We start from the raw sequence: 24,929 nt of genomic DNA, 5'->3' as shown, positions 1-24,929 counted from the left end.
CAGACTCCAGCCAATAGCCAGTCCTTGGACCCACCAGCTGGAGCTGGGTTACTATGTCCACTGGATTCTCTGTGAAAGAAACCAGGAAACCCTGGTTTTAAGAGGAAGGAGGACATCCTCTGAAGACATCAGCAAGAGAGAGGTCTTTACTGGGCACCTTTCGAACAACCAGACACTATGGGATTGGGTTAGCTGGGGCAAGTGGCTGGGGCAGAGACGACTCAAAGGGAAGTAGTGGCATAGTCGGCTGTCAAGTGTGGTGAGTTTGGTGTTTGTTAGCTCACACCCAGTGTTCAGGGAACGGGAGTAGAGTGGGACAGGATGAGCCTGCATGGAGAAGTAGGGTTGGGGAAACAGGGAGGGAGGCAGGCAGCTAGAGGATACTCCTGCCGGCACAGAGAGGGAGAATGATGAGATCTGAAGGATGCAAACAGACAAAGCTTCAAAGGAAACAAAATTCAGACTTTACACAGGAATGAGCCCTGGGTTTGAAATGATGCGCTGTCTGGCATTTGCTTCAGCATCCAGTGTTTGCGGGAGCAAGGAGGATAGAGGGGATACAGATGATCACAGTTGTTATGCTGCCTGTGTGATCATAATTGTTGAAGACGGGTGATGGGTACCTAGGGTTTCACCATAGTATTTTCTGTGCTTTTATATATGCTTCCCCCCACCCTTTCTTTTGAAGCTACTGCAGCTTTCCTATTTACTCAGAGTTAAAAAGAAAACAAAAACCTTACGATGGAGTACACAGTCATACCTTCTCCTGTTACTTCTCTAACGTCCCTTCCTCCTACGCCCCACCCTCACTCTCTGCTATTTCTTGAGTGCACCAGGCACACTCCCACCACCCTAGGGCTTTGCAAGGGCTGGTCTGCCTACGCAGAATCATCCGCACCCAGGTAGCCACACAGCTCGCTCGCCTTCTCAGGAAGATGTGCTCTACCCTGTTTAGAATGACAACTTCCTCCCCTTTTCTCCTTTCTCTGGAACTCTTGTGGGGTTCACTCTACACTTATTTTTCCCATAGCGAAGCTTAAAATCTTCAAACATACTAACTAACCTACTTAATTACCTTTGTCACTAGAATTCAAATCACCAGAGGGACAGGAATTTTTGTTCCAGGGTGGGAGCGTGGGGGGGGGGGGGTTGTTCAGTGACTAGGACAAGCCTCGGCACCCAATAAACGTTAAGTGGGGGATGAACACAGGAAACTTTAAAACTGCCCGGAAGGCTGAGGTGCAGCAGAGGTAGGTGTCTGTGGTCTTGGTACTAGTTTTCTCCCACCACAGTCTTTCACACTAAACAAGAAATCTAGGGCAGCTGGTTTCTGAGGAGGAGCGCAGAGCTTACACGGAGCTCATCAGAATTGTTGCCCTCCTCCCAACCTCTAGGCAGAGATTTCATAACTTGGTTTTGAGACATTGAAGTCTGTTCCCAGTTATGTCAGGTGACATCCCAAAATTCTTAGACCCCCCACCCCAAAAAATCGTAAGCCAAACCCCTCGTGACGAAGGGAGGAATTCTGTCCAAAACATATGACAACTGAAAACCTCAAAGTGAGGCTTTGTTACTTTTAGGAAATGTTAGGCTTTAGGACAATGTATATTTTTAGGAGGAAGTCACCACAAAACAAATGTTCAAAATCAAGTTTTTTATTAGGAAGAATGTGGGCATCAAAACCCAATTTGAAAAGATTCTTTGTGCCAAGACTTTTTGTATGTGAGACAATTTCCAATAGCTTTATCCTTTCCTGCATTTATAGTTACATCCCTTCCCGAAGAAGTTACTTCTATACACAGCTTCATGGATCCATGCTACAAACTAACTGTGGAACTTGGCCAACTCTTTTGGGCCAACTCTTTTCTTATAAGAAAACTACCCTCTGTGTGTGTACATGTGTGGGTGTGTGTATATACACACACATACCACGCAGAACTTACAGATGATAGACAAAATCTTGAGACATCAAAGTAACAATAAAACGAAACCCCCCAAAAGGCCAGGAATCATTGCCGTAAGCGATAGCGTAAGTATTATGCAAGTGTGGGAAGCAGACTGTCCACTTCTTCTTTCACAATGTTAATGATGAGAGAAAACCCGTTTGATCTACTCACAAGTGATGGGTCGGCCACATCTCGCAGGTTATAGTAAGTAAGGCTGCTGTTCGGAGTCTGCAGGATCTTCCTGGGCTGACCCAGGCCAACTATATACACCCAGGGCAAATTTCCACAGACCAGACCTACAGGCCTTGTGATGCTCCCAGGCCTGAAGTAAGAGTGCCATCTGGAGGATCTCCATTTTAGAGAGAAATCCTCGTGCAAAACTGACCGTAGAAACTCAGGGGGGACGTCAACAATCCAGGATCCCCATAGGGACAGAAGTCACTACCAAGTAGATTCAAGCTGTTTGCTGTCTCACGTTTTTAACAAAAACTCTTTCTCCTAAAAGCTTGGGGAACCTTCTTAAATTTCACTCTTAGCGTCATTTGTAGAGTCCTGATTGTTATTTGGAAAGGGTTTTTTTCTAGCTGGCCCACAGAGCCACTCAATGAGTCCTCCGGAAGTTCCCTGGCTCCCGTAATCTGCACGGTCTCTCTAAAAGCGGGTTCTACTCCCCATCCCGCTCAGGTTCCCAATCAGAACAGGTACCTTCAAGGTCCCTGTGAGAGCTTCCGGACAAACCCAACGGCCACGTGCCCCACGGGACGGCTCGTCTGTGCCCGAAATGAACATCCACTTGATCACCAGCTCCCCACTGCCCTGGCCAGGGAAGAAGAGCCGTGTGCCTGCCTGTGCGTGTCCAAACCGTTCATTAGGGGAAACGGTCCTGAGAGACGCAGTCGACACGGCCTCGCAAGAACGGCAATGCGATTTTCTGTGCTCCCGAGGGGAGGGAAAGAATGCGAAGTGTGCCTTTCAGTTACAAGAGATCCCACCCCCAAATTGCTGTACCTGTCAAGCAACAGGAATAGCTTCTGTGAACAAAAGAAACCCGCTCTTCGGTGTAATAGCCCTGGCGTGCCTTTATTTCAGCTCTGTCCTTAGTTCCCCACTCTCTCAATTGCTGAGAGAAGAATGCTACCTGAAATTGGGTGAATTTTCAACAACAGATATTTTCTTCACCCGTGAAAACGGCTCCTTCCTCTCTCAAGAGAGACAACTCCTTTGTTCTCAAAAAAACTAAAGTTGGTTCAGGCAGTACTTTTTTCTATGAGTTCTCAAGGTAGGACGTGCTCGGTATAGACAAATAGCTCATCATTAACCACAGCTGAGTTCTGTTATTAAAAACAGAAATGGCCTTCTTTTTTTCGTTATTCTCTGACCCTTATAGTAGGTAAAAGAAAAACTAAGCAACCGGAAGGAGTAGGGGCTGAACCAGAACTGAGGGGGAAGGCAGGCCCCTTGAAGACAGGAGGAAAAATCATTGTTCTTGTGTGCCAGGAATCAAGCGGTTAAGCCTAAGGAAGCATGCCCACTGTCCTGAACACTTCTTCCAGGCCGTGTATGCCTGGACAGCATCTAAAAAATCACACCCTTTACTCTTTTCCTGAGAGGAAACCGTATTTCAGTATGAAGAGTCCTACAGAGGGCCAGGACAACCTGGACATCAGGCAAACCTCTGATGGCTGAAAAAGAGTTGAAAACAGATTAAGCAGAGCTGAAGAATCGTCTATGTCAGCAAATCAAGGATTAGGCTACGGAGCCGAGTTAGTATCTCAGGGCATAGATTATGTGACGAAGGAACGTGACCAATTTAAAACCTTTGCCATTTGATAAGGTACAGAAACAGTGGAGTTTAAGAAAAGGTGAAAAATGATTTCCAACGAAAAAAACCAGAATTTAGTTGAAATAGAAAAAAGGCCAAAAATGTAAACTGAAAGGATGTCCTAAGACTCCTACAAATTACCAGATAGTTGAAGAAAGAAGATGCAAGTGAGTCCTCTGTGAGAATCATGAATGTCAACAGAGAGAATGGCACAGAAGACCAGAAAACTCACTGGACTCTTTTGTCAAAGCTCCCATGTTATTAAAGACAGTCACCCTTAACTCTGAAAAGCATTATTTATTGGAAAGAAATATTAAAGGAAGTCTTCTTAATTCTGGCAAGGACAGATATGGCTCCCCTAGCCCCCAAAATATACCTCCCAGCTGCTCACAAATTCTTCACCCTGACTCTTGGAATCCCCAGGATTCCTCGATCGGAGGCCAGGGTCTACATCTACAATGGATATGGTTCCCAGAGGGCCCGGAAGCGACATGAAATAATGCTACCCGACAGTTTCTTATCAAGGGAGGATGGCTAGAAAGTCAACCAATTGAGGTGCGTCACTTGACAGCTTATCTTAACATCCAGTTCTTTAACAAAGCCTCATACGAGCCAGAAGGTAAGGCGTTCTTGGGTGAAATCAGACTTCCGTGATATCCTGGTTCACCGAAACTAATGGACGATTCCAAGAAGTCTTTAAAGTAGTAATTACGCCAAGAGAGGAATCCACACAGTCAAGACATGGCTTTCTTAGGAAGACGCAGCTATTTAATCTTAGCAAGGGCAGCTGCTCTTCTTTCTGTGTTCTGGAACAAGGCACGAATTAAAGCCCTTACTTCACTGGAAGAGAATGCCGCTGCCAAGGGCCCTTTTCCATCTGCCCACCTGCAAAATAAAAGATAAAATTCTATTTCCTCTTATGTCTCTGTATAAGCAAGATTTTAAAACTGCTTATTTATTCCCAAATGCTCATTTGTCTTAAATGGAAGTAAAACAGATCCTGGCATCCTTCCCCCTCTTGATGGCTCTACCACCCAATTTCTTTAACTTTTGCTTCTCTGAGTTATTTTGGTATCAGCACAGTTAGATGAAGAGATGAGGTTAGGAAGATAACACTGTTCCCCCTTATTCTATATTCACTAAGTCTTGTTTGAACTTGAGAATTATGGGCACATCCTCATATGGTTAAATGGAGTCTTGGGATCGGTAACTATTTTTAAAAATCGGTAACTATTTTAAAAATGAGCCACAGGCAACAAACTTTAACCAACAAAGGACTGGTATAAAAAATACACAGCGAACTTCCTGAATCAATAAGGAAATCACAAACAATCCCGTAGAATAAAGGGCAAAAACCATGAACAGGCATTTTACAATAGAAGAAAAACAAATGATCAATAAAAAGATGCCCAATATCATTAGAATTTAGGGAAATATAAATTACAATGACAATGAACTACCATTTCACACTAACAAAAATTTTAGAGCCTGATAATACCAAATACTAGGGAAACTATGAAGCAACAGGATAAATAAACAACGAAATATCTGTACAACAGAATCTGATACAGCAGTGAACACAAACTACAGCTCTGCATACTCTCGTGAGTGAATTTCAAAAACAGAATATTGAACACAAGCAGCAAGTTATGAAGACTCCATTTATAGAAAGTTCAAACACAAGCAAGACTAAACTCAATTGTTCAGGGATATGTGCAAATGTGGCAAAACTCTAAAGAAAGGAAAGGAAGTAAGTAAAATTCAAGATAGTGGCTGCCCATGGTGAGAAATGTCTGGAGAGGGGCACACAGGAGTCCTCACGGTACTGGTAATATTTTTCTTAAATTAGGTAATAAGAACACAAACATTTTACTTGTTTCCTTTAGATTGTAAATATGTTTATATATATATATATGTATATTTTATAATATTAAAATATTTTATATGTATACATATGTATATTTCATATGTATATTTTATAATATTAAAAGATTTAAACTACATAACTGGAGGTAGTTTCCTCAGTAAAAAATTACCCAATTAGTTACCATTCTTAGGTTTAACTGAAATCTCTAGGAGAAAAATTCTTCCTAGGGAGAAAATACGAAGCTAAGATACACCAGTACTCTAATTGTTCTCACAACAAAGAATTAATGATTATTAGGCTGCAGAAGGGTTAAAAGTAGAAAGAAAATTTCGTATCTGCTGCCCTCTGGAGTCTTACCTAAAGACATCTTATTACCCACTAAGGACTTGTAAATAACAAATAAATAAATCAAATTTTATACTAAGGTAGTTGGAAGTATTCTGATGTGATTTTTTTTTCAAGCAGAAATCTCATTTTCACTGTTTTAGGACAGACAGTATACGCCGAGAACAGCTCAGTCACATCGGGATGACTGGTCTGATACACTGGAGCATCCATAATGAACTAATAAACCAGGCTAAAACAGGCAGACAGGTAGCTCTGAGGACGGAGATGGACCTGAAGGCCGACTCAGGGAGTTCCCTATGCAAAGTACGCGTACTCATCAATAATTTACCCAGACAATAATAAAAGCACCGCAAATGTGTAACTAACCCATATCTATTCTCTTCTGTGCAGCATCAGTGACCTCCGCACACCAAGTATGATACAATTAAGCATGTATTTACTGCGCACAGCAATGTTAACGGACGGTCTCTGGTGTCAGGGAAAAACACCATCCACTTTATTTAAGAAAAGATGAATCTTCTCTATGTGTATGATGCTTAATCTCTAAAGCCACTGTACTCCCTGCGGAAGAACTGCTGATCGATCAAACAGTGGTTTGATGCTGAATATTCCATACAAACAAAAGTCACTTCTCTTTTAACAAATCAAAGTCAATCTTAAAATGTATCCACTTGGGGCACCTGGGTGGCTCCATCGTTAAGCATCTGCCTTCAGCTCAGGTCATGATCCCAGGGTCCTGCTTCACCCTCTCCCTCTCCCCTTACTTGTGTTCCCTCTCTTGCTGTGTCTCTCTCAGTCAAATAAATAAAATCATAAAAAAAAATTTTTTAAATAAAATGTATCCTCTGTTGGTTAAAATGGCCAACAATTTCCACCCAGGTGTCAGAAAGTTGTCCTTCTTAAAAATGCAAGATCATTGGTACAGTCTGCCAGAACATGTTCAAGACCAAAATAATATGAAACAAGAAGTCTTTATGTTATCAAATAGGAGAAAGTGGTAATGAGATCTACATTATTACAGATCATGCAAAGGCCCCAACTGCTGTGACTCAATATGAAACTTTCCTGAGCAAAATCAAGAAACGGCTATCAATGGCACCAATACTTTGTAACTATCTTTGGAGAGACAAAGAGACAGAGAGAGAGAGATAACCCTCTATAAAAGGGTTATACCCACCGATCCCCAATTTCTTGCAGGCTGGCTTGTAACATCATCATCAGTTCCTTGAATGGCATCCACTTTGGCACAAAGACCGGAACCTCTTCTTGGTATTTCTTGTTCTTGCTTTCTTCAGTCAGAGGAGCAAATACTTGGGGTCCTTCATCCATCACTGTTTTGCACAAGGAATACAATCTATCAGCATCTTCAGTAGAGATGTCCTGGTTTTGCAGAGAAGGAACACAAAAGAACAGAATTGGGCCAGCTTAGCCGTCAGGAAGGGGCAGATCTTTGGTGCATGCTGTCCAAGGGGTCAGCTACGGCAACTCGTTTCCAAGCACCTAAGCACACCTTAGCAGACATGAGATATCATCAGCTCTCTGACAGAACTCCTCACGCTAGAATGACACAAAATGTGTTTCAACAGAATGTCAATAACTTAGTATGCCTACATGAAGAAGCCCATTTCTCTAGCAGAAATGTTGCATGGCTTGCTGAAAAGCGGGAGATATTTTTATAAACAAGGATTTGGTCAATCTATGCTGTAGAGACATCAGCTGGCAGAGTCCAGGCAACCTGCATCTAGGTTCACATATGTAATCCCAACGGCAAGAATGTGCTGAAAAAGTGGTATCGGCACCAGGCTGCATCTCACTTTACCAAATCATTTAGTTCACTTGCAAATTAAATAAATGTATGACTTCACACTTTACAATATATCTAAGGACTACCCGGTTTCCAGCCTTCTCATTCATAATTCACACGATGCTAAAGGGAGAAGCAGTATAATCCTACTTCCTTATATAAGTATAAAAGATATAAATTAGCAAGTCTCTAGCAAAACAGAATTAAGATGGAACTGAAAAAAATAACAGTATAATGAGTTAGACGTTAAAACATGAGCAATTTCTTCTACCATCTGTGTTGACTAGAAATGAGATTTCAACATCATTTTCTTAGTAAAGTGACAATCTGAGACAAGGACCGCCCTCTCAAGTCTGGTGAGCATCTAATGGCCCTTACCTCTAGAGCAGTGATTCTGCCGATGATCTCAGAAATTGCTGTATTGAGTAAAGTCCCCATGGCCTTGCAGTATATATTCACCGGCAGGACATCCTGCCACACAATTCCAAGTCTCTTCAGCTGGTGTAGTACCTGTCAGAAGAGCACAGCTGCTGACCCAAAAGAGAGACAGGTGCCAACTGCATTCTGCACATTCACACTTGGCACACAGATATGGGGAAAGAGGCATTATAGGAACGGGAGGTAAAGTCATCAAAAGAACGATCTTCTTGAAAATGTCACCCTAGTGATACCCTTGCCAGGTGAAAAGGAGACTTATCCCAAGGACAGGAAAACCACTACAAGAAGATAAACCACACGCGCTGAGAAATGTACAGAATCGTGGTCTTACTACATTGTACACCTGAAGCCAATATAATACTGCATATTAGTTTTCACTTCAATAAACAATAAATAAATAAAAACCATGTGCTAAAAAAAAAAAAAAAAGACAGCGATAAATCATGGAGGAGAGAGAGGGGCACTGAGGTAAAAGCTATAATTTTCAGATTTCCAAAACTCAAGTTTGTGGATCAAAACCTTGCTAGGAGACTTATTAATAACTAGTCATGTTATTGGATGGACAGAAAGAAAGATAGCTTCCTGCTGGCTTGGTGGGATAAGGAAAGGGAAAGATCGTAAGCATGACTATAAAAGGTACCCCTATCTTCCGATGGGCGTTATAGAGAATCAACTGAGCTACCTACTAGTCTTTGCTGCGTAAAACACGAGGGGGAATGATCTAGAGGAAGAGTACAAATCCCATAGCTAACAGCAGCTGCCCACCTGCCGGACCGCTTTACTTGCTGCAGAGTAATTCTCTTCATCGTCCATGTTGGAAAAGTTTCTAGCACTTGATAGTCTTTCCAGAAGTTCTCCTTTCTGTGCCCTCATTTGGCCCAAAAAACACTCTGTCCCTATGGTGCGGAAATAGAAGAAAGAATTCTAAAAGTTGTTCAGTTGCATACCAGAACTCCAGGGTGGAGGAAGAGAGACAAGGATGAATCATCCATAATTCTGCTTATTCGAAAACAACTGCTTGCCAGATGACATCATAAAGCTGCTGTAAGGTTACTAGAAATAATCACTTCTAATACATTAGCCAATCCCTCCAAACCCACTCTCATGATAAGAAGTCTTTCCCTGTAGTCTGTCCAGGGTCAGATAAGAAACATTAGTTATTCCAAAGAAGCAGCTACTTATTTTTCTGATAGATCTACACCACCTAAGGGAGAAATCAGGAAGTAAAAAGCTAAGTGAATCATATACGGTCCCTGCTTTTCTTAGAATATCATCAGAGTAAACATATTGATTTATTCCACATTTCATTTCTTTTGATTTTTAATAACGCCAAGTAAACCTAGGTAGAAGGGCGGAGAGCTATCTTGAGGTTTTGCAAAAGAACAAGCAGTGACATTAGTAAGCCCTTACCGACAATGCTAACAGAATTATCACAATCTAAATCTCATTATGTGTCATTCTACTGACATGACTTTGATTTGGTGAATTCACTGCACACCAGCCATGCAGCCTGGATCTCTAATGTACCATGAAATCACGTCATAAAAAGTAATACTTCCACAAAGACTGCATTCACTTTATAAAATTAAATAACCAGGAACGGTTGCAAACTAAATGCTCTCCCATTTCCAATATAGCTCAGGACCACCACCTAATTTCTAGCTGCCTCATTCATAAGTTACAAAGACACTAGGCTGAGAAGCTGCATGATCACTATGTTTTCCTAAAATTAAGGTATCCGTTACCAAGTCTCCTGAAGCCAGGTACAAGATCCACAAAGGTCGTGGTGCCATCACAAAGAATGGCGGCAAAACGTGATCTGAACTGATGTCCAAGCGTCAGCAGGTGGTGAGCAATGTACATACAGTTGTTGTGGTGAATGGCGGCCAACTGGGGCAGTTTTTGAAGGTTCTCCCTAGGCCAGGAGGAGGGGGAGAAAAAGAAAGAAATCAAAAGTTACTGAGGCTGAGACAAGGTCCAGTCTCATCACTCCCGCCCCAGTCAGTCAGAAGGAGACTATTCTGCCCGAGTGCAGCCTGATCCTATAATCCTATCCCTGTGACTAACAGGAAAGAAGGAGCAAGAGAACCCAGATGTTGACCTGTGCTGACTCTGTACGTAAACAGTCATTCCCTTCAAACCCAACACTGACCAGTCAGTGCAAGTAGAGACTTGCTTGCCCTTCTGCCAAATTCCTTTTTCACTTAGATAATGAAGCACTAAAACTCTTCTAATTCACTAGTTTTCAAATTGGCTACAGATCAGAGCCACCTGGGAAAATTTAAAATATACAGATGTTTAGACTTGAATAAATAACCAATATTCTTCCAACATGATTTTCTTAATGGTTTATTGCATTTCATTCTGAATTTTAGTAACCAAAATATTTTTGGTGGGAACATACAATTACTGGTTTTAACCCCACTTATGCTTCAGATGTACAGTACCATAGAGAAATCAGACACAGTGGCACTTACTTATGATATGTTGGAACAACATCATGGAACAAATGGAAGATATTCCTCACTGAGTAGAAAAGTTGAACAGCACTAGAGAAAAAAAAAAGTTCCAACAGGAAGGCATAAGGATATTGGCAATGAGAAAAAAAAGGTCAAACTAAGTGCACATTAGTCAGCAACCAAAACTATAGTTCGAGAGAACACCTGCCCTGGTCACTGCTGAAAACACCCTTCATCTAGATGGAAATATATTCTCAACCAGTATTTACTAACTAGATTGCAGTTCTAAAAACCTAGATCTATTAATAATTTTCAGAATAGCAGCATTAACCCAAAGCCTCTTTCCCATTATCAATTTGCGTTCTGCCAGTACCCAGAGTATCCCTTCAGTAACAAATGGAGCTAAGCCTCAAGCAAATGTCACCCTCTCACTGACACACACTGCAAAGGGCAAGGTATCAATAAAGGCATTCACTTGGTTCTTTTAGAATCGGTCTGACTTTCAGCTTTCACCTTTTCTCCTCCTTACCCCGATGCAAGGAGATGAATCAACATTTCTAGGATAGACTCAAACCTCAAAATTTCTTGCCCTTTAAATCTGGCCTTGGAACACCTCAAGATTATTATTAAAATGCACTTAGAGCAAATATAAGGTTTACACAGCTTATTCCACAAAAGACTATCTTAAACTGTGTACCTTGAATAAGTAACAGGAATTCCACAAATATTTAGAAAAACAAGCCATGGTTACTATATCTCGAAACACTGTCACTACTTGATTACTATTTCATTTTACTTCGGTGCACCTGTTGCTATTCAAGGTTTGGTAATGGGAAAATGAGTCATAATGTAGTTGTGTTTCTGCTTGTCCTATTTAAAACTATTTCTTTTGGAGGAAAGAGTGCATATAGATATGCAGTACAAAAACTACCGTTCAGTGCTCTGCCATCAAAAAATTGAGGAAATACTGCCTTGCCTCTCTAACTTCTGGTCTAGTATGTTTCAGGTGAAATAAGAGTGACCCCTAAATTTATTTTGCCAAAGGAATATATATATTATATATATTTTTTTTTCCTTTAAGGAATATATACTTTCCTACATGTTTGTTCTTCCTCCTTATATTTAAAACTAGATGGGCTTGTGAACACAATTCCCTGAAGTCATGGAAGTATCTTGGTAAACATGTTCTTTCTAGAGCAGAATAAAATAAAGAGGTTTGTTTGCATGCGGAGATAAAAACGGAAACTCTGGAAGCCAACCTGAGAGGCAAGGTAGTTGAGTCAGGCCCTAACTGGGACAGTTCTCTCCTGTGAGGACAAGGAGTAAAGAACCGCTACCCACACAAACTAAAGAGGCTTTTGTCAGTCGACTCTACAGCCTGGGTTCCAGCCTGGCATCTTCTCCTCAATTTTGTCTAGGAGTAGGAGAGGAGCTCATGAAGCAGAGACGTTCAGAACAAAATGTGGACTAGAGCTGGAGGTACCCTGAATACAGGGTAGATTAAGAGAAATCATCATCTTGAAAGGATAAAATCAGATCTTCAGAACACTGTATGCTTTTCCTTCTACCTTTGGCCTTCCAACCAACCATTACTGCGTCAAAAACAAAAATGTAAAATAATTATAATTAGGGACTGGATTTCAAAACGTAAAATGAATGCTAAGCTAAGAGGCCAGGGCAGGCTGCAGCAGATGGTATAGCAACCACTATTACCACGGCCACCAGTAACAAAATAAATACTGGAGTACTGATCATTGTCCCAGAAGTATTCTAAGTTCTTTACATGTGCTTCTTCATATAACATCATTCAACCCCTATAAAAAGTAGAAATTAAACAAAAATTAAAAGAGCTTTTTGTAAAAAAGTGATTAACATCTTTAATGTCAAAGAAACTCTATTTGTTCATCCATACACATGCCTCCATTTCTTTTTTTTTTTTAAAAGATTTTTTTTTAATTTGACAGAGGCCACAAGTAGGCACAGAGGCAGGCAGAGACAGAGAGAGAAGGAAGCAGGCTCCCCGCTGAGCAGAGAGCCTGATGCAGGGCTCGATCCCAGGACCCTGGGATCATGACCTGAGCCGAATGCAGAGGCTTTAACCCACTGAGCCACCCAGGCGCCCCCATGCTTCCATTTCTAATATATGCTCTGAGAAGTACATGTTATTGCAAATAAAAGTGAATTATCGATATAGATCTATCTGCTGCACTGTTTTTCTAGGGGAAAAAAAATACTAACTAATGGGATAAGAAAACCCAAAGAATTTCAGCTAATTTTCCTCAATAAATGTCTAGTTTAGATGTGCATATAAGCATGTCACTGCCATTTTCAGAACTCTTACCACTGATCACTGCTGGTTGTTGCCTCCAGTAAAGTCTGATAGGCAAGTTCCATTAACTGTTTCACAGATTCACTGATGCGGCACGTGGGCAAAGAGAAGGAATGTTGGTCCAATGTATTTTCAGGCTCTAAATTCACCACCTCGTTGTACTGAGTTGTGGACATTTTCTGTACTTCTGGCTTCTCATCCTTCTCAGGACGGGGCAAGTCCGGCACATTTATCTTAGAATCAGGAGTAATCTAAGATTGAAACATAAAACACAGAAAATGTATTGTCCTCAGCATAATTCAAATGCAAGCAGACGGAGAGGAGTTAAGATACTGGTGGACTTGCATGATGATCAAGTTTTGGCTCTACAGTATAATCAAAAGATTTGAATAAATATGAAAATTATTTTAATGACTGCTTGATCTTGGGTGAGAGTATGTCCTAAGAAATCAAGAATCCCCTTTACTGTGCCATTTTTCCATTTCTTCTGTGTACTCTTCATATTGGTGCAAAGAGCAAAGCTATGAAACTGGCCCAAGATTTCAGGCAAATGAAAGGACCTTCAGAAATCATCTTTCTCAGACTAGACACCTAACTACTGCAGACCAGTCTAGTTTTGTGTTCTGTTGTCATTAAACTATTCCCCACCAGTAAGATGTATTGGCTTAGTCTAAGAAATAACCCATTCAGGTTACCTCTGCTAAACAAAACAGAACTTCAAACTAAAGCCAAAAAAGCTTCCCTAACATTTATACAGAATGAAAATTCCAGGGCGCCTGGGTGGCTCAGTCAGTTAAGTGCCTGCCTTCGGCTCACGTCATGATCTCAGGGTCCTGGGATCAGGCCCTACATCGGGCTCCCTGCTCAACAGGAAGCCTGCTTCTCCCTCTCCTTCTGCCTGACACTTGCCCTGCTTGTGCGTGTGTCACTCTCTCTCTCTCCCTTTGGCAAATAAATAAATAAATAAATGAAATCTTAAAAAAAAAAAAAAGAAAAGAAAATTCCTACACTTACCAAAACCTACTGAAAGAACACTAGGCTGCTAGCCTGGAAACATCAGTGATATTTACCTTGACTTTTAACAAAGTCATTTAACCTCTCTGGACCTCAATTTTCTCATCGTGAAATGAAGAAACTGTGCTACAGTAATGGTCTTCAAACCTTGTTTTCCCAAGATGCCAGAGGGGCCAAAAACCAAAGCGACCAAGCAGGCGGAGCAGCAGCCCTGCTCTGCACGTGCTGACCTTCTCCACAAGCTGCTAACAGAAAAAGCTCCAGGTCTAATAAAAATGTTTACGTCACCAAATTTGCCTTCCTGATCTACAAAATGGTATAATAATATCCATTTCAAAGGGCTATTAAGGAGTTTAAATGAGAATACAAATGTCTGGGAGCTGGCAGTCAAATTTATGGCAAAGATAGAGAGAAGAAAAAATATAATTATAGAGATGATTAAAAAAACACTTAATGCCTGTCTGAAAAATAGTGGGCCCAAAATACACACGACCCAGTGAAGTGACTCTTGGGGAAGTTGAAGGAACCCATGATGGAAGAATATAAGATCTGGTCTGGTATCTGGGAAGTTAAAATGTCAAAACAACAAAAAGTAGTTTTAGATCTTTGGGGAAAAGAGTGGGTATATATAGGGAATTGTTTAGAGAAAATTTAGATGAAAACCATTAAAGGCAATTAAATTGAAAATGGCTTTTAGAAAAAGGAAACGGAGCTTTTCAAAGTTGAGCAGTTTAGAAGATATAACCCGGGGCTCAAATGCCAAGAGAAAGAACCAGGATTGAATCTGGAGCAGTGGTTCTCAATTAGGGACAATTCTGCCCTCTGGGGGACATGTGACAATGTCTGGAAACATTTTTGGTTGTCACAACTGGGAGAGGTGCTACTGGCATCTAGTAGGTAAAGGTCAGGGATACGACTAAGCATCCTACAAAAGGGCCGCCAACAACAAAGAACTACCCGGTCCCAAATGTCCACAGTGCCACTACTGAGAAACCCTGACCTAGGGAAAGATACTATTGGGATTTGAGCTCTTGAGGAAAATGCAGTCTTAAAGAATGTCAGAGCTAGCTGAGTAGGGAGCTCAGAGATTACCTAGTTCCATTCTGTCACATTACAGAAAGGAAATGAGGTCCAGCAAGGTTAAAGATTTAGCCCAGGGTCACAGAGCAATTCAGTAACGATCCTATTTACATCAAGAAGTTATGGGACAGAAAAGTGGGAAACACATTAGTTCATTTACCAAATATTTACTGAGTACTAAGTTTACAGTACTATGTACAGGTATTTTCTTGGTGCTGGAGATAGAACAGTAGTCAAAAGGGTGGAGAAAGGGGGGGGAAGCCCCACATGGAGCTTATTCTCTAGAGAGAAAGAAACGATAAATAATTCATAGGGTATGTTTGTTGATAGTAAGAAATACTAAGAAAAATAAAGCAAGGAGAAAACGGTGCAGGAATAGAAGGAGGTCACAATTTTAAAAAGAGTTGCCAGGAAAGGGAACAAGTCATCCAGGTATCTGTGGTGAAAATGTACCAAGCAGAGGGAACAAGAGACTTAAAGGTTCTGTAACCAGGTGGACCGAGCAAATTCAAACAGCAATGAGGCCAGCGTGTCTGTAGCCTGTAGCTGAAGAAGGAGGTAATAAGAGAGGGGGTCAGAGAGGCAATGGCGGGACAAATCCTACAAGGCCTTACAGGCTACGGTCAGGCTACTGGGTTTTTTTTTCTAAACGGATTTTGTGCAGGAGAATTACATAATCAAGTAATATTTATGTAAAAATAAATAAAACCCCAGAGCACAGTTGCTAGCACTGAGTGGATTATAGCTCCTTAATAATCCAAAATACCTCAAAATGTTTTAAAATCTGTGCATCTCAAAGGGCTAATGAACTGTTTTGCTGGATGGACACCGTAACAGGGGACCCCCAAGAAAAAGGGAGGATCGCAAAAGGAGAGAAGGAAGAAAAGCCTAGTCCCTATCACTGTGACAGGAGAAAAAATGGCTGAGGAATTTTCTATTCAGGGACTACCTTAGTCTGTTTTACTTTAATCTAAGTAATACCTTATATTTAGCAGATATTTTATATATGCAAAACAAAACAAAACAAAAAACCCAGAAAAGAAAATACACAGACTTATCTAAGGTCAAAGGAGTAAATTACCTTTCATGCAAATTAAAGAGCCCACTGACTTTGCAGATAATTGCTGAAACCCTACAATGATTATCTTTTTTGTTTTTATTACTTTGACTTCAAAACTAGTGCCTCTGTTAGTCTAAGACATGAATTCAACATTTTCACAACACGGTATAATCTCTGGACATAACAAAACCCAATCAGGGCACCTGGATGGTTCAGGTCATGATCCCGGGGTCCTGGGATCTAGTCCACATAAGGCTCCCTGCTTCTTCAGGGGCCTGCTTCTCCCTCTGCCTCTCATGAATAAATAAATAAAATCTTAAAAAAAAAAAAAATTGCAGGGGCGCCTGGGTGGCTCAATTGGTTGGGTGGCTGCCCTCGTCTCGGGTGATGGTCCTGGAGTCCCGGGATCAAGTCCCGCATCAGGCTCTCTACCCGGCGGGGAGTCTGTTTCTCCAGCTGACCTCTCTCCTCTCATGCTCTCTCTCATGCTCCCTCTCTCTCTCAAATAAATAAATAAAATCTTTTTTAAAATTAATTAATTCATTATTCATTAAATTCATTAACTTAATTAATTCATTATTCATTCATTCATTAATTTTTAAAAATTACATCTGTCCCAAAATTGTGTACCAAAAACGCAAGTAATGAAATTGAGAAAAATCTACATAGGTTGATATATATTCTAATTTCAACAACAGGAATTTCTTATATTTACATGGGCTTTTCAATGTCCACAACGCTTTCACGCACACTATCTCATCTGGGCCCCACAGTATCCTAGGAAAGATGCAGATATCAGGACCACTTGAAAGATGAGAGAACTAACTACTGGAAGATGAATAACCTCCCAGTGGCTCAGGAACTATCATGCTCTTTCACTCTACTAAATATGTCTCAAAAATGCATGCCCTTTCCTAAATACAACATAACACAAGATAACTCCCAGCACCTTCACAGTGTTGTGAATTTCAGAGGTCATTAGGTTTCTGGCTGCCACAATCACATCCTGACATTTCTTGTTAGCAAAATGAGAATTGATGTTACGGGCGTATTTCAGCAAATCGGTAGTATCTCCTTTTAAAAACCTCATCTCCTTGAGGGCATTTTCAAATTCTTCAGTAGACTGTATGATCTGAGAAAGAAAGAGAAAGGGGAAAAAAAAAAAAAGAATTACATACACACAGTCTATTCCAGTATTAAAATTTCAAATCCAATGTACAAAAAATAACAAGGACCAGCTGGTCGTTTAAGTTTTATAGCAAACCAGCAGTTAGAAGGAATACATATATTAGACATTCTTCCAGCCCTAAGTTGATTAGGAATAGTACCTTCAATATAAACTTCTGATCTACTGAGTAAAAGTGGGACAATCTCTAAAATAAATACACTTATTTTAATGTTCAAGGAAATGCTAAAAAAAAAAAAAAAAGCCAAAAAAGTAAAATGTCGCATAGTAACTACTATGGTTAGTGAGTATAAAAGAACAATGGTTTTTCGAAAGGTAGCTCACTCACAAAAATATACTTAGAAAGTAAACACACTTTCCAATCAAAAGGTAGAAAGTAAGGAGAGAAATGAAGTAATAGGGAATTTGCTTCCACTCCCTATTAATAATTTCCTTAAAGATGTCACTAAACAGCAAAAGGTCTCCCAGGAAAAACAAGACACCGATAGGCACCTACAGTCTCGTATAACCTTCTGTGGCATGTCTGCACTCACCTCCTCATACTGCTGTAACTTGCTGCTGTTAGTTGGGATAGAATAAACCAAACAGTTTTTAATGAGGCACTCAGACAAGTCCTCCCAGATCATGTCACCAAGCATCTCAGCCAATACGATCTTAGGTGTTTTTTCATTTTCTAGGTCAGTATCAAGAGGTAAATCTGAATCAAAAGAAAAACTTTTAAACAAGAAGCCATTCACAGTTCAGATTATGCTCAAGTTCCCTAGTTTTCTAGAATTCTTTCATTTTAGGATGGGGAAGAACACAGCACAGACAATTCTACAGTTATCTCAAGTACTTGCGTGGGACAAAGCATGACATACAATTATTACTTTATTTTCAGTGCTCAGCTGAAGAGTCTGCACTGTATTACTGCCTGTACTCTACAACAATGAAGTATTAAGCCATCTACATTATGCAGTAATCATCTACTGCTAATCTACTGATCTGATTATATGACAAGCACTCAGAAGTTCTGCATGCCAAGTTGAAACTCATTTAGAATAAAATTCCAGTTCTTTAATAATGAATAACATCCTCTGTCATCTCTGCCTAGGATCTGCGTGTTTATCCTAAGTAAAATATCAATAAACATCTTATATTACAGCGTAATACCTAACCTGGCAAACGGAATACTTCAGTGCCTCCTTGTAATATATAGTAAGGTGGGTTTTTTTTTCCCCAGCACATTTTAATGGAGTTTTTAAAAATATAACATTAATTAAATAATCATTAAGAATCAGTGACCAATGTAGAAGGAAAAGGAACCATAAAAAAGACAAGCTATTTTTTTTAAAGATTTTATTTGAGTGAGACAGATAGCCACAGAGACAGTGAAAGAAGAGACAAGGGGGGAGGAGAGGGACAAGCAGACTCCCCGCTGAGCAGAGGCACCCCCCCAACCCCCCCCCCCACCGACCTGGGACTCAATCCCAGGAACCTGGGATCATGACCCAAACTGAAGGCAGACGCTTCACCAACTGGGCCATTTAGGGGCCCCAAGAGACAAGCTATTTTTAACCTAGTTCCCATTCGCCCAGGAAGACCTTAGGGGATGAGAACCTTGAAAGAAAGTGAAGCATATCATCTCAGAGCCTTGAGAAACTTACAATGTCTAAAGTCTACACCTGCACAGCCACCGGCCACATTTTGCTGCCGAACACTGAGGGACTGAATTTTCAAAATTTTTAATCGATTTCGATTTCAGTTTAAAAATGGAGCCTAGGTGGCTCAGTCGGTTAAGCATCCGACTCTAGATTTCTGCTCAGGTCATGATCTTGGGTTGTGAGATGGAGCCCTGCATCTCTCTCCCTCTCCCTCTGCCCCTTACTTCGCTTGCATGCTCTCTCTCTAAGCAAATGAACAAATTAAAAATAAATAAACAAAATCTTTTTTTAAAAAATGGAAGCAAAACCGTGTGATTATAGAGGTAGCACAAAGCAGCTGTGGTGCTAGAACAGTCCGTATCCTGATTAAGGTGGTGGCTACGGGAACCTACGTGTGGTGAAACTACACAGAACTACACACACACACACACACACACACACACACACACACAGGAGTGCAGGTAAAACCAGTGAAATCGGAGTAAGCTCTGTGAATTGGACCATCGTCAGTTTGGTGGGTTTGATACTGTGCTATAGGTACACGAGATGTTAACACTGAGGAAAATGGCGGAAGGGTACATGGGACCATTGTACGTTTTTTTAATAAAACTCTTAAAGTAAAAGGAAAAAAAGGAAATAGTATAGTTTTCTGTTAAGGACAGCTTCGTTGTTTCAATAAGACTGCAATGTCACTTGAACCATTGTACCACGTAAGCAATTACGTTGTCTGTACTGCTCATGGCTGGCACACACATCCTTTCCAGAACAGCACACGAACACATCACCAATCCCGTCCGTGTAAACAGATTCATTCCATTCGAACTATTTTTTTTTCTATGCACCAATGTAACACTGTAATGCATTTATTTAAATATTTATGCATACAGCACAAGCTACAATGGTACCTATATAAACTGTAAAAGGCAATTAAATAGAAATATTCACCTTATTAATCATGGTAGAATTATTTTCTAACTTTAGGAAAAAGAACTACGGACAAGGTATACTACCGATGCAGAATTAAGTGAAGATGCAAAAGCGAGTAGAATCATGGGAACAGTAAAGGAAAAAAAGAGAGACTGGAAGAAAATATGTTACAAATTTCACAGTAAATGGCAGCTTCAATTTACTAACACAGAGCAAAACAAAAAAACCTGTCCTTTTTTTTTTTAAGATAATAAAGTAAACAATATTAAGAGACATTTCCAGCTAATATCAAACATTTCACCATACTACAAAAAAGTACTCTATTCTTAGTTTTTTATTAAGAAAGGGTACTGAGTTTTGTCATATTTTCCATATCTAATGATGTAACCCCTTTTAATATGCTGACATAATAAACTGGTTGATAGCTTTCTTATGCTAAATACCTCTGTACTCTTGGAATAAACAATGTCTCCTTTTTAAAGGTACTGTTGAATTTAATTTACATATTTCGTAAATGTTTCCATTTATAAGCCAAAGGTAAAATCAGTCAACAATGTCTTCCCTGTGTGTAAACTATCATTATTACATTTTGGCATTAAGTTTATTCTGTTTGTTTTTTTTTGGTTTGGGTTTTTTTGAGATTTGATTTATTTATTTGAGAGAGAGAAAGCATGAGAGAGAGCATGAGTGGGGGGTGGGGGAGAGAGGGCAGAGGGAGAGGGAGAAGCAGGGTCCCCCACTGAGCAGCAAGCCCAATGCGGGACTCAATCTCAGGACCCTGGGATCATGACCTGAGAGGAAGGCAGACGCGTAAGTGACTGAGCCACCCAGGCGCCCCTCTGCTGGTTTTTAAAAACTTAAGCAGAACATACTCATCTTTGTTTTTAATGACCAAAAAAGTTTAACACAGGATTATGTATAAACTGAAATAGACACAGAATTTAGCCATAAACATTTGTGCCTAATGGTGGTGGCAAGTCTTTAACAACCTTTCAAATTTCTTCTATGATTATTTGTATGCTCAGAGTTTCTGCTCCTTGGTAAAAATCTGTAATTGATACTTTCTAGAAAATCATTCATGGGAAAAGCTATGTTGAAGCCTTAAACCCCCAATGTGACTGCATTTGGAGACAGGGCCTGGCCTTTAAAGAAGCAATTAAGGTTAAATGAGGTCATTAGGGAGGGGCTCTAATCCAAGGAGACTAGTGTCCTTAGAAGAAGAGGAAAGACACCAAGAGGAGAGACCAGTGAGAAGGCTGTCTGCAAGGCAAGGAGACGGCTCAGGAGAAACCAAATCTGCTAATACCCTGATCTTGGACTCCCAGCCTTCAAAACTGTGAGAAAATCGGTTTCTGTTAAGTCACACAGCCTGTGGCATTTTGTTATGGCGGCCCCTGCAAACCAATACAGTATTTATATAAGGGACTGGTTTCTTTTTTATAAACATGGGTTCATGCCATAGATTTTATACTTTTTTTTAATCACTTAACAACACATCATAGCCATCTCTTAGGTCAACATATCTAGCTCTACTTCATTTCTTTTCCATAGCTATAAAATGTACCATACTATGGCTCAAACATAAGTTATATAACCATTTCTCAAATGAGGCCCAGTCCAGTGTGCAAGAATACATTACTCACACACACAAACATAAAACCTACTGATATCACTTCTGTAAAGAATTAAAAAAAAGTGGAATACCTAGGTTAAAGGAATGCATATTTTAGATTTTACTATACATATACGATGGTAGAGCTTCATATTATTTTCTACAAAGCACTCACAAAAAGCAACGAAGGAGACTATCGTTCTACTTTTTTGCCAGAAGTGTCTCCCACAGAATCTCTTAATGTCAGCCCTAAAGATCAAAGTTCCCCTTGATGGTGTGATTTCCATTCCTCTACTAGGGAGAGTAAGCAACACATTTTTAGGTTTATTAACAAATTGCACCTTTTCTTCCATGAGTTGCCTATTCAAATTTTTTGCCTATTTTTCTATTCATGTTCTTTTTCTTTGGAAAAATGTCCTTACACTAACGCCTTATCTGTCAAACATTTCACTTTTTTTATTTTTTAATTATATATATATATATTTTTTTTAAAGGGTTTTATTTATTTATTTGACAGAGATCACAAGGAGGCAGAGAGGCAGGCAGAGAGAGAGGAGGAAGCAGGCTCCCTGCCGAGCAGAGAGCCCGATGCGAGACTTGATCCCAGGACCCCGAGATCATGACCTGAGCCGAAGGCAGAGGCTTTAACCCACTGAGCCACCCAGGCGCCCCTGTCAAACATTTTATAAGAATTTTCTCCCAGTTCACTATTGTCTTTTGACTTCATTTCAGGATTGTTTGCCACATGGAATTTAACATTTATACACAGTCAAATTTCTCAGTCCTTCCCTTTATGCATTCTGAGCTTCCTCAGCCTATTCACAGCTCCTAAATTTTCTTCTAACATTTTTATTGTTGTTGTTGTTGTTCCACATAGAGGGCTTTAATTCATCTTGAATTTACTTCAGCATACGTATGAAGCAGGAATCTAACTTTGCTTTATCGCACAGACAGCCAATTTTGCTAGCACCATTACTAAATGAACTATCTGTCCTGCTAAATTGAAATGTGACTTTGATCAAACATCAAGTTCTCATTTATCCTGGCTCTACTTCTGGATTCTTGCATTCCACTGATTTCCTTGAACCAAGAACATGGTTTTAATTTTAAAATTATCCCACTAGTGTTTCTTAAATCTTTATTGGCAATTCTCCAAATCTATTTTGATAAGCTTCGGAGTAATCTACTGAGTTTGAAAATATATTTGGTTATTAATGTATTAGATTTATAGACTGTTTTGGAATGAACTGACAATTTTATTAGACTTCTAATCCACAAAAGCCACCTTTTATTCAGGTCTTACTTTATGTCCTTCAAAGTTTTATGGTTTTCTTCACATATGTCCTCCTCTTTTCTCTTATTATAACTCATCTTTATGAATTGTATAGATTTTGTTAGTATTATAAATATCTTTATATTTTAATATAACCTATTATTATTAGTGCATGAAAATGTTACTGATTTTTATATCTTCATACTGTATCTAAATAATTATTAAATTTTATATGATAAATTTAAATTAAATATAAAGAAGAAGTATAATTTAGATTAAATTATAGGGGCGCCTGGGTGGCTCAGTTGTTGAGCATCTGCTTTCCGCTCGGGGCATGATCCCAGGGTTCTGGGATCGAGCCCCACATTGGGCTTCCTGCTGGCGGGAGGCCTGCTTCTCCCTCTCTCACTCTCCGTTTGTGTTCCCTCTCTGGCTGTGTATCTCTCTGTCAAATAAAGAAATAAGATCTTAAAAAAAGAAACCTTAAAAAAATTAAATTATGAATTTAATATGATTTATAATCGTATTAATTATAAAAATTTTACCGGAGTCTTTTGGTTCTTATGTATGCAATTATATCATTTATACATAAAGATAATTTCTTCCTTAAATATTCATACTTATTTTAATTTTTTCTTCTTTGCATTAGCACAACCCCTAAAAAATAATACCAAATAATGGTACTATGCATTCCCGATTTATAACTGGTTTTAATGGAAATAAATCCTTTTTTTTTTTTTTAAGGTTTTATTTATTTGACAGAGAGAGACAGTGAGAGAGGGAACACAAGGAGGGGGAGTGGAAGAGGGAGGAGCAGGCTTCCCGCAGGGAGCCCAATGTAGGGCTCAAGCCCAGGACCCTGGGATCATGACCTAAGTTTAATGACTGAGATATGCAGGCGTCCCAAGTATTTAATCCTTTAATAGAATGCCTGTTGTTTGCTTTTTAGAATCAGTTAGTTTTAAAACCAATCATTACTTCAAGAAAATTCAATACAATAAAGTATAACATAATTAAGCAAAGTGATCTATTACATAGCTATATAATTTACTTAATCATTTACCTATTCTTCAAAATTTCATTACTTTCCAGTATTTCAGTATTATAAGTAACATTATGATGAACATCCTTATATATGGTTTTATATATTTAAGATTATTTCTGTAGGACAGACTCCCATAAGTTGAAATCTTGGTTCAAAGGATTTAAACATATCAAGGCTTTTTATAGATTTTGCCAAATTCTTTCCAAATGAATTTTCTTTTTTCTCTTTTAAAAACTCCTTTGTGAGAGGTGCTTAGGTGGCTCAATAGGTTAAAGCATCTGCCTTCAGTTCCGGTCATGATTCCAGGATCCTGGATCAAGCCCCGCATCTCAGCTCCTCACTGAGCCAGAAGCCTGCTTCTCCCTCTCTTTCTGCCCCTCCCCCTGCTCAAGCTCTCTCTCTGGCAAATAAATAAATAAAATCTTAAAAAAAAAAAAATTAAGGGGCACCTGGGTGGCTCAGCTGTTAAGCTTCTGCCTTCAGCTCAGGTCATGATCCCAGGGTCCTAGGATCAGGCCCTGCATCGGGCTCCCTGCTCGGCAGGAGGCCTGCTTCTCCCTCTCCCACTCCCCCTGCTTGTGTTCCCTCTCTCACTGTGTCTCTCTCCCTGTATGTGCTATGGTGAGTGCTGTGAAGTGTGTAAACCTGGTGATTCACAGACCTGTACCCCTGGGGATAAAAATACATTATATGTTTATAAAAAATTAAAAAAATTTAAAAATTAAATATAAAAAAACAAATAAATAAATTATTTTTTAAAAAATTAAAAAAATAAAAGCTTCTTTGTGTACACCTGAAATTAATATAACATTGTAGGTTAAACATAAAAATGAAACTAAATAAATAAAATTTAAAGAAATAAAAGCTCCTTTGTCATTGGTATAACAATGCTTTCTAATAAAGAAAACTTTGAAGGAAAAATACAGATTTAAAAAGGCGAAAAGAAGAGCATATAACCAAAGGCAAACATAAGAGGAAGGGCAAAAGCCCTTAGGAAGTTTCAGAATAACTAAAATCCAAAGAAAATAGAGGATTCCAAAAAGAACTAAGGACTTGAAATGGCATTTTCAGGTTAT

The 24,929-nt window shown here is 39.6% G+C and overlaps 1 protein-coding gene across 1 annotated transcript in view; it reads right to left on the bottom strand.

Moving 5' to 3' along the window:
• Positions 1–4,046: 4,046 nt before the first annotated feature.
• Positions 4,047–24,929, bottom strand: part of ZW10 (zw10 kinetochore protein) — a 32,790-nt gene continuing 11,907 nt past the window's right edge. Inside the window, exons 8-16 of the mRNA XM_080815320.1 lie at positions 17,887–18,050; positions 17,117–17,299; positions 13,026–13,264; positions 10,703–10,774; positions 9,971–10,140; positions 8,991–9,121; positions 8,166–8,297; positions 7,161–7,363; positions 4,047–4,653 (exon numbers count right to left, since the gene is read on the bottom strand). Coding sequence (XP_080671446.1) covers positions 4,533–4,653; positions 7,161–7,363; positions 8,166–8,297; positions 8,991–9,121; positions 9,971–10,140; positions 10,703–10,774; positions 13,026–13,264; positions 17,117–17,299; positions 17,887–18,050 — 1,415 coding nt within the window. The 3' untranslated portion in view covers positions 4,047–4,532. The remainder of the gene's footprint in view (positions 4,654–7,160; positions 7,364–8,165; positions 8,298–8,990; positions 9,122–9,970; positions 10,141–10,702; positions 10,775–13,025; positions 13,265–17,116; positions 17,300–17,886; positions 18,051–24,929) is intronic.

Source organism: Martes martes, assembly GCF_963455335.1.
Source record: "Martes martes genome assembly, chromosome: 10".
Taxonomy (NCBI): Eukaryota; Metazoa; Chordata; class Mammalia; order Carnivora; family Mustelidae; genus Martes; species Martes martes.
The sequence above is the reverse complement of the archived record's forward strand: the minus strand, read 5'-3'. Positions and strand labels throughout refer to the sequence as shown.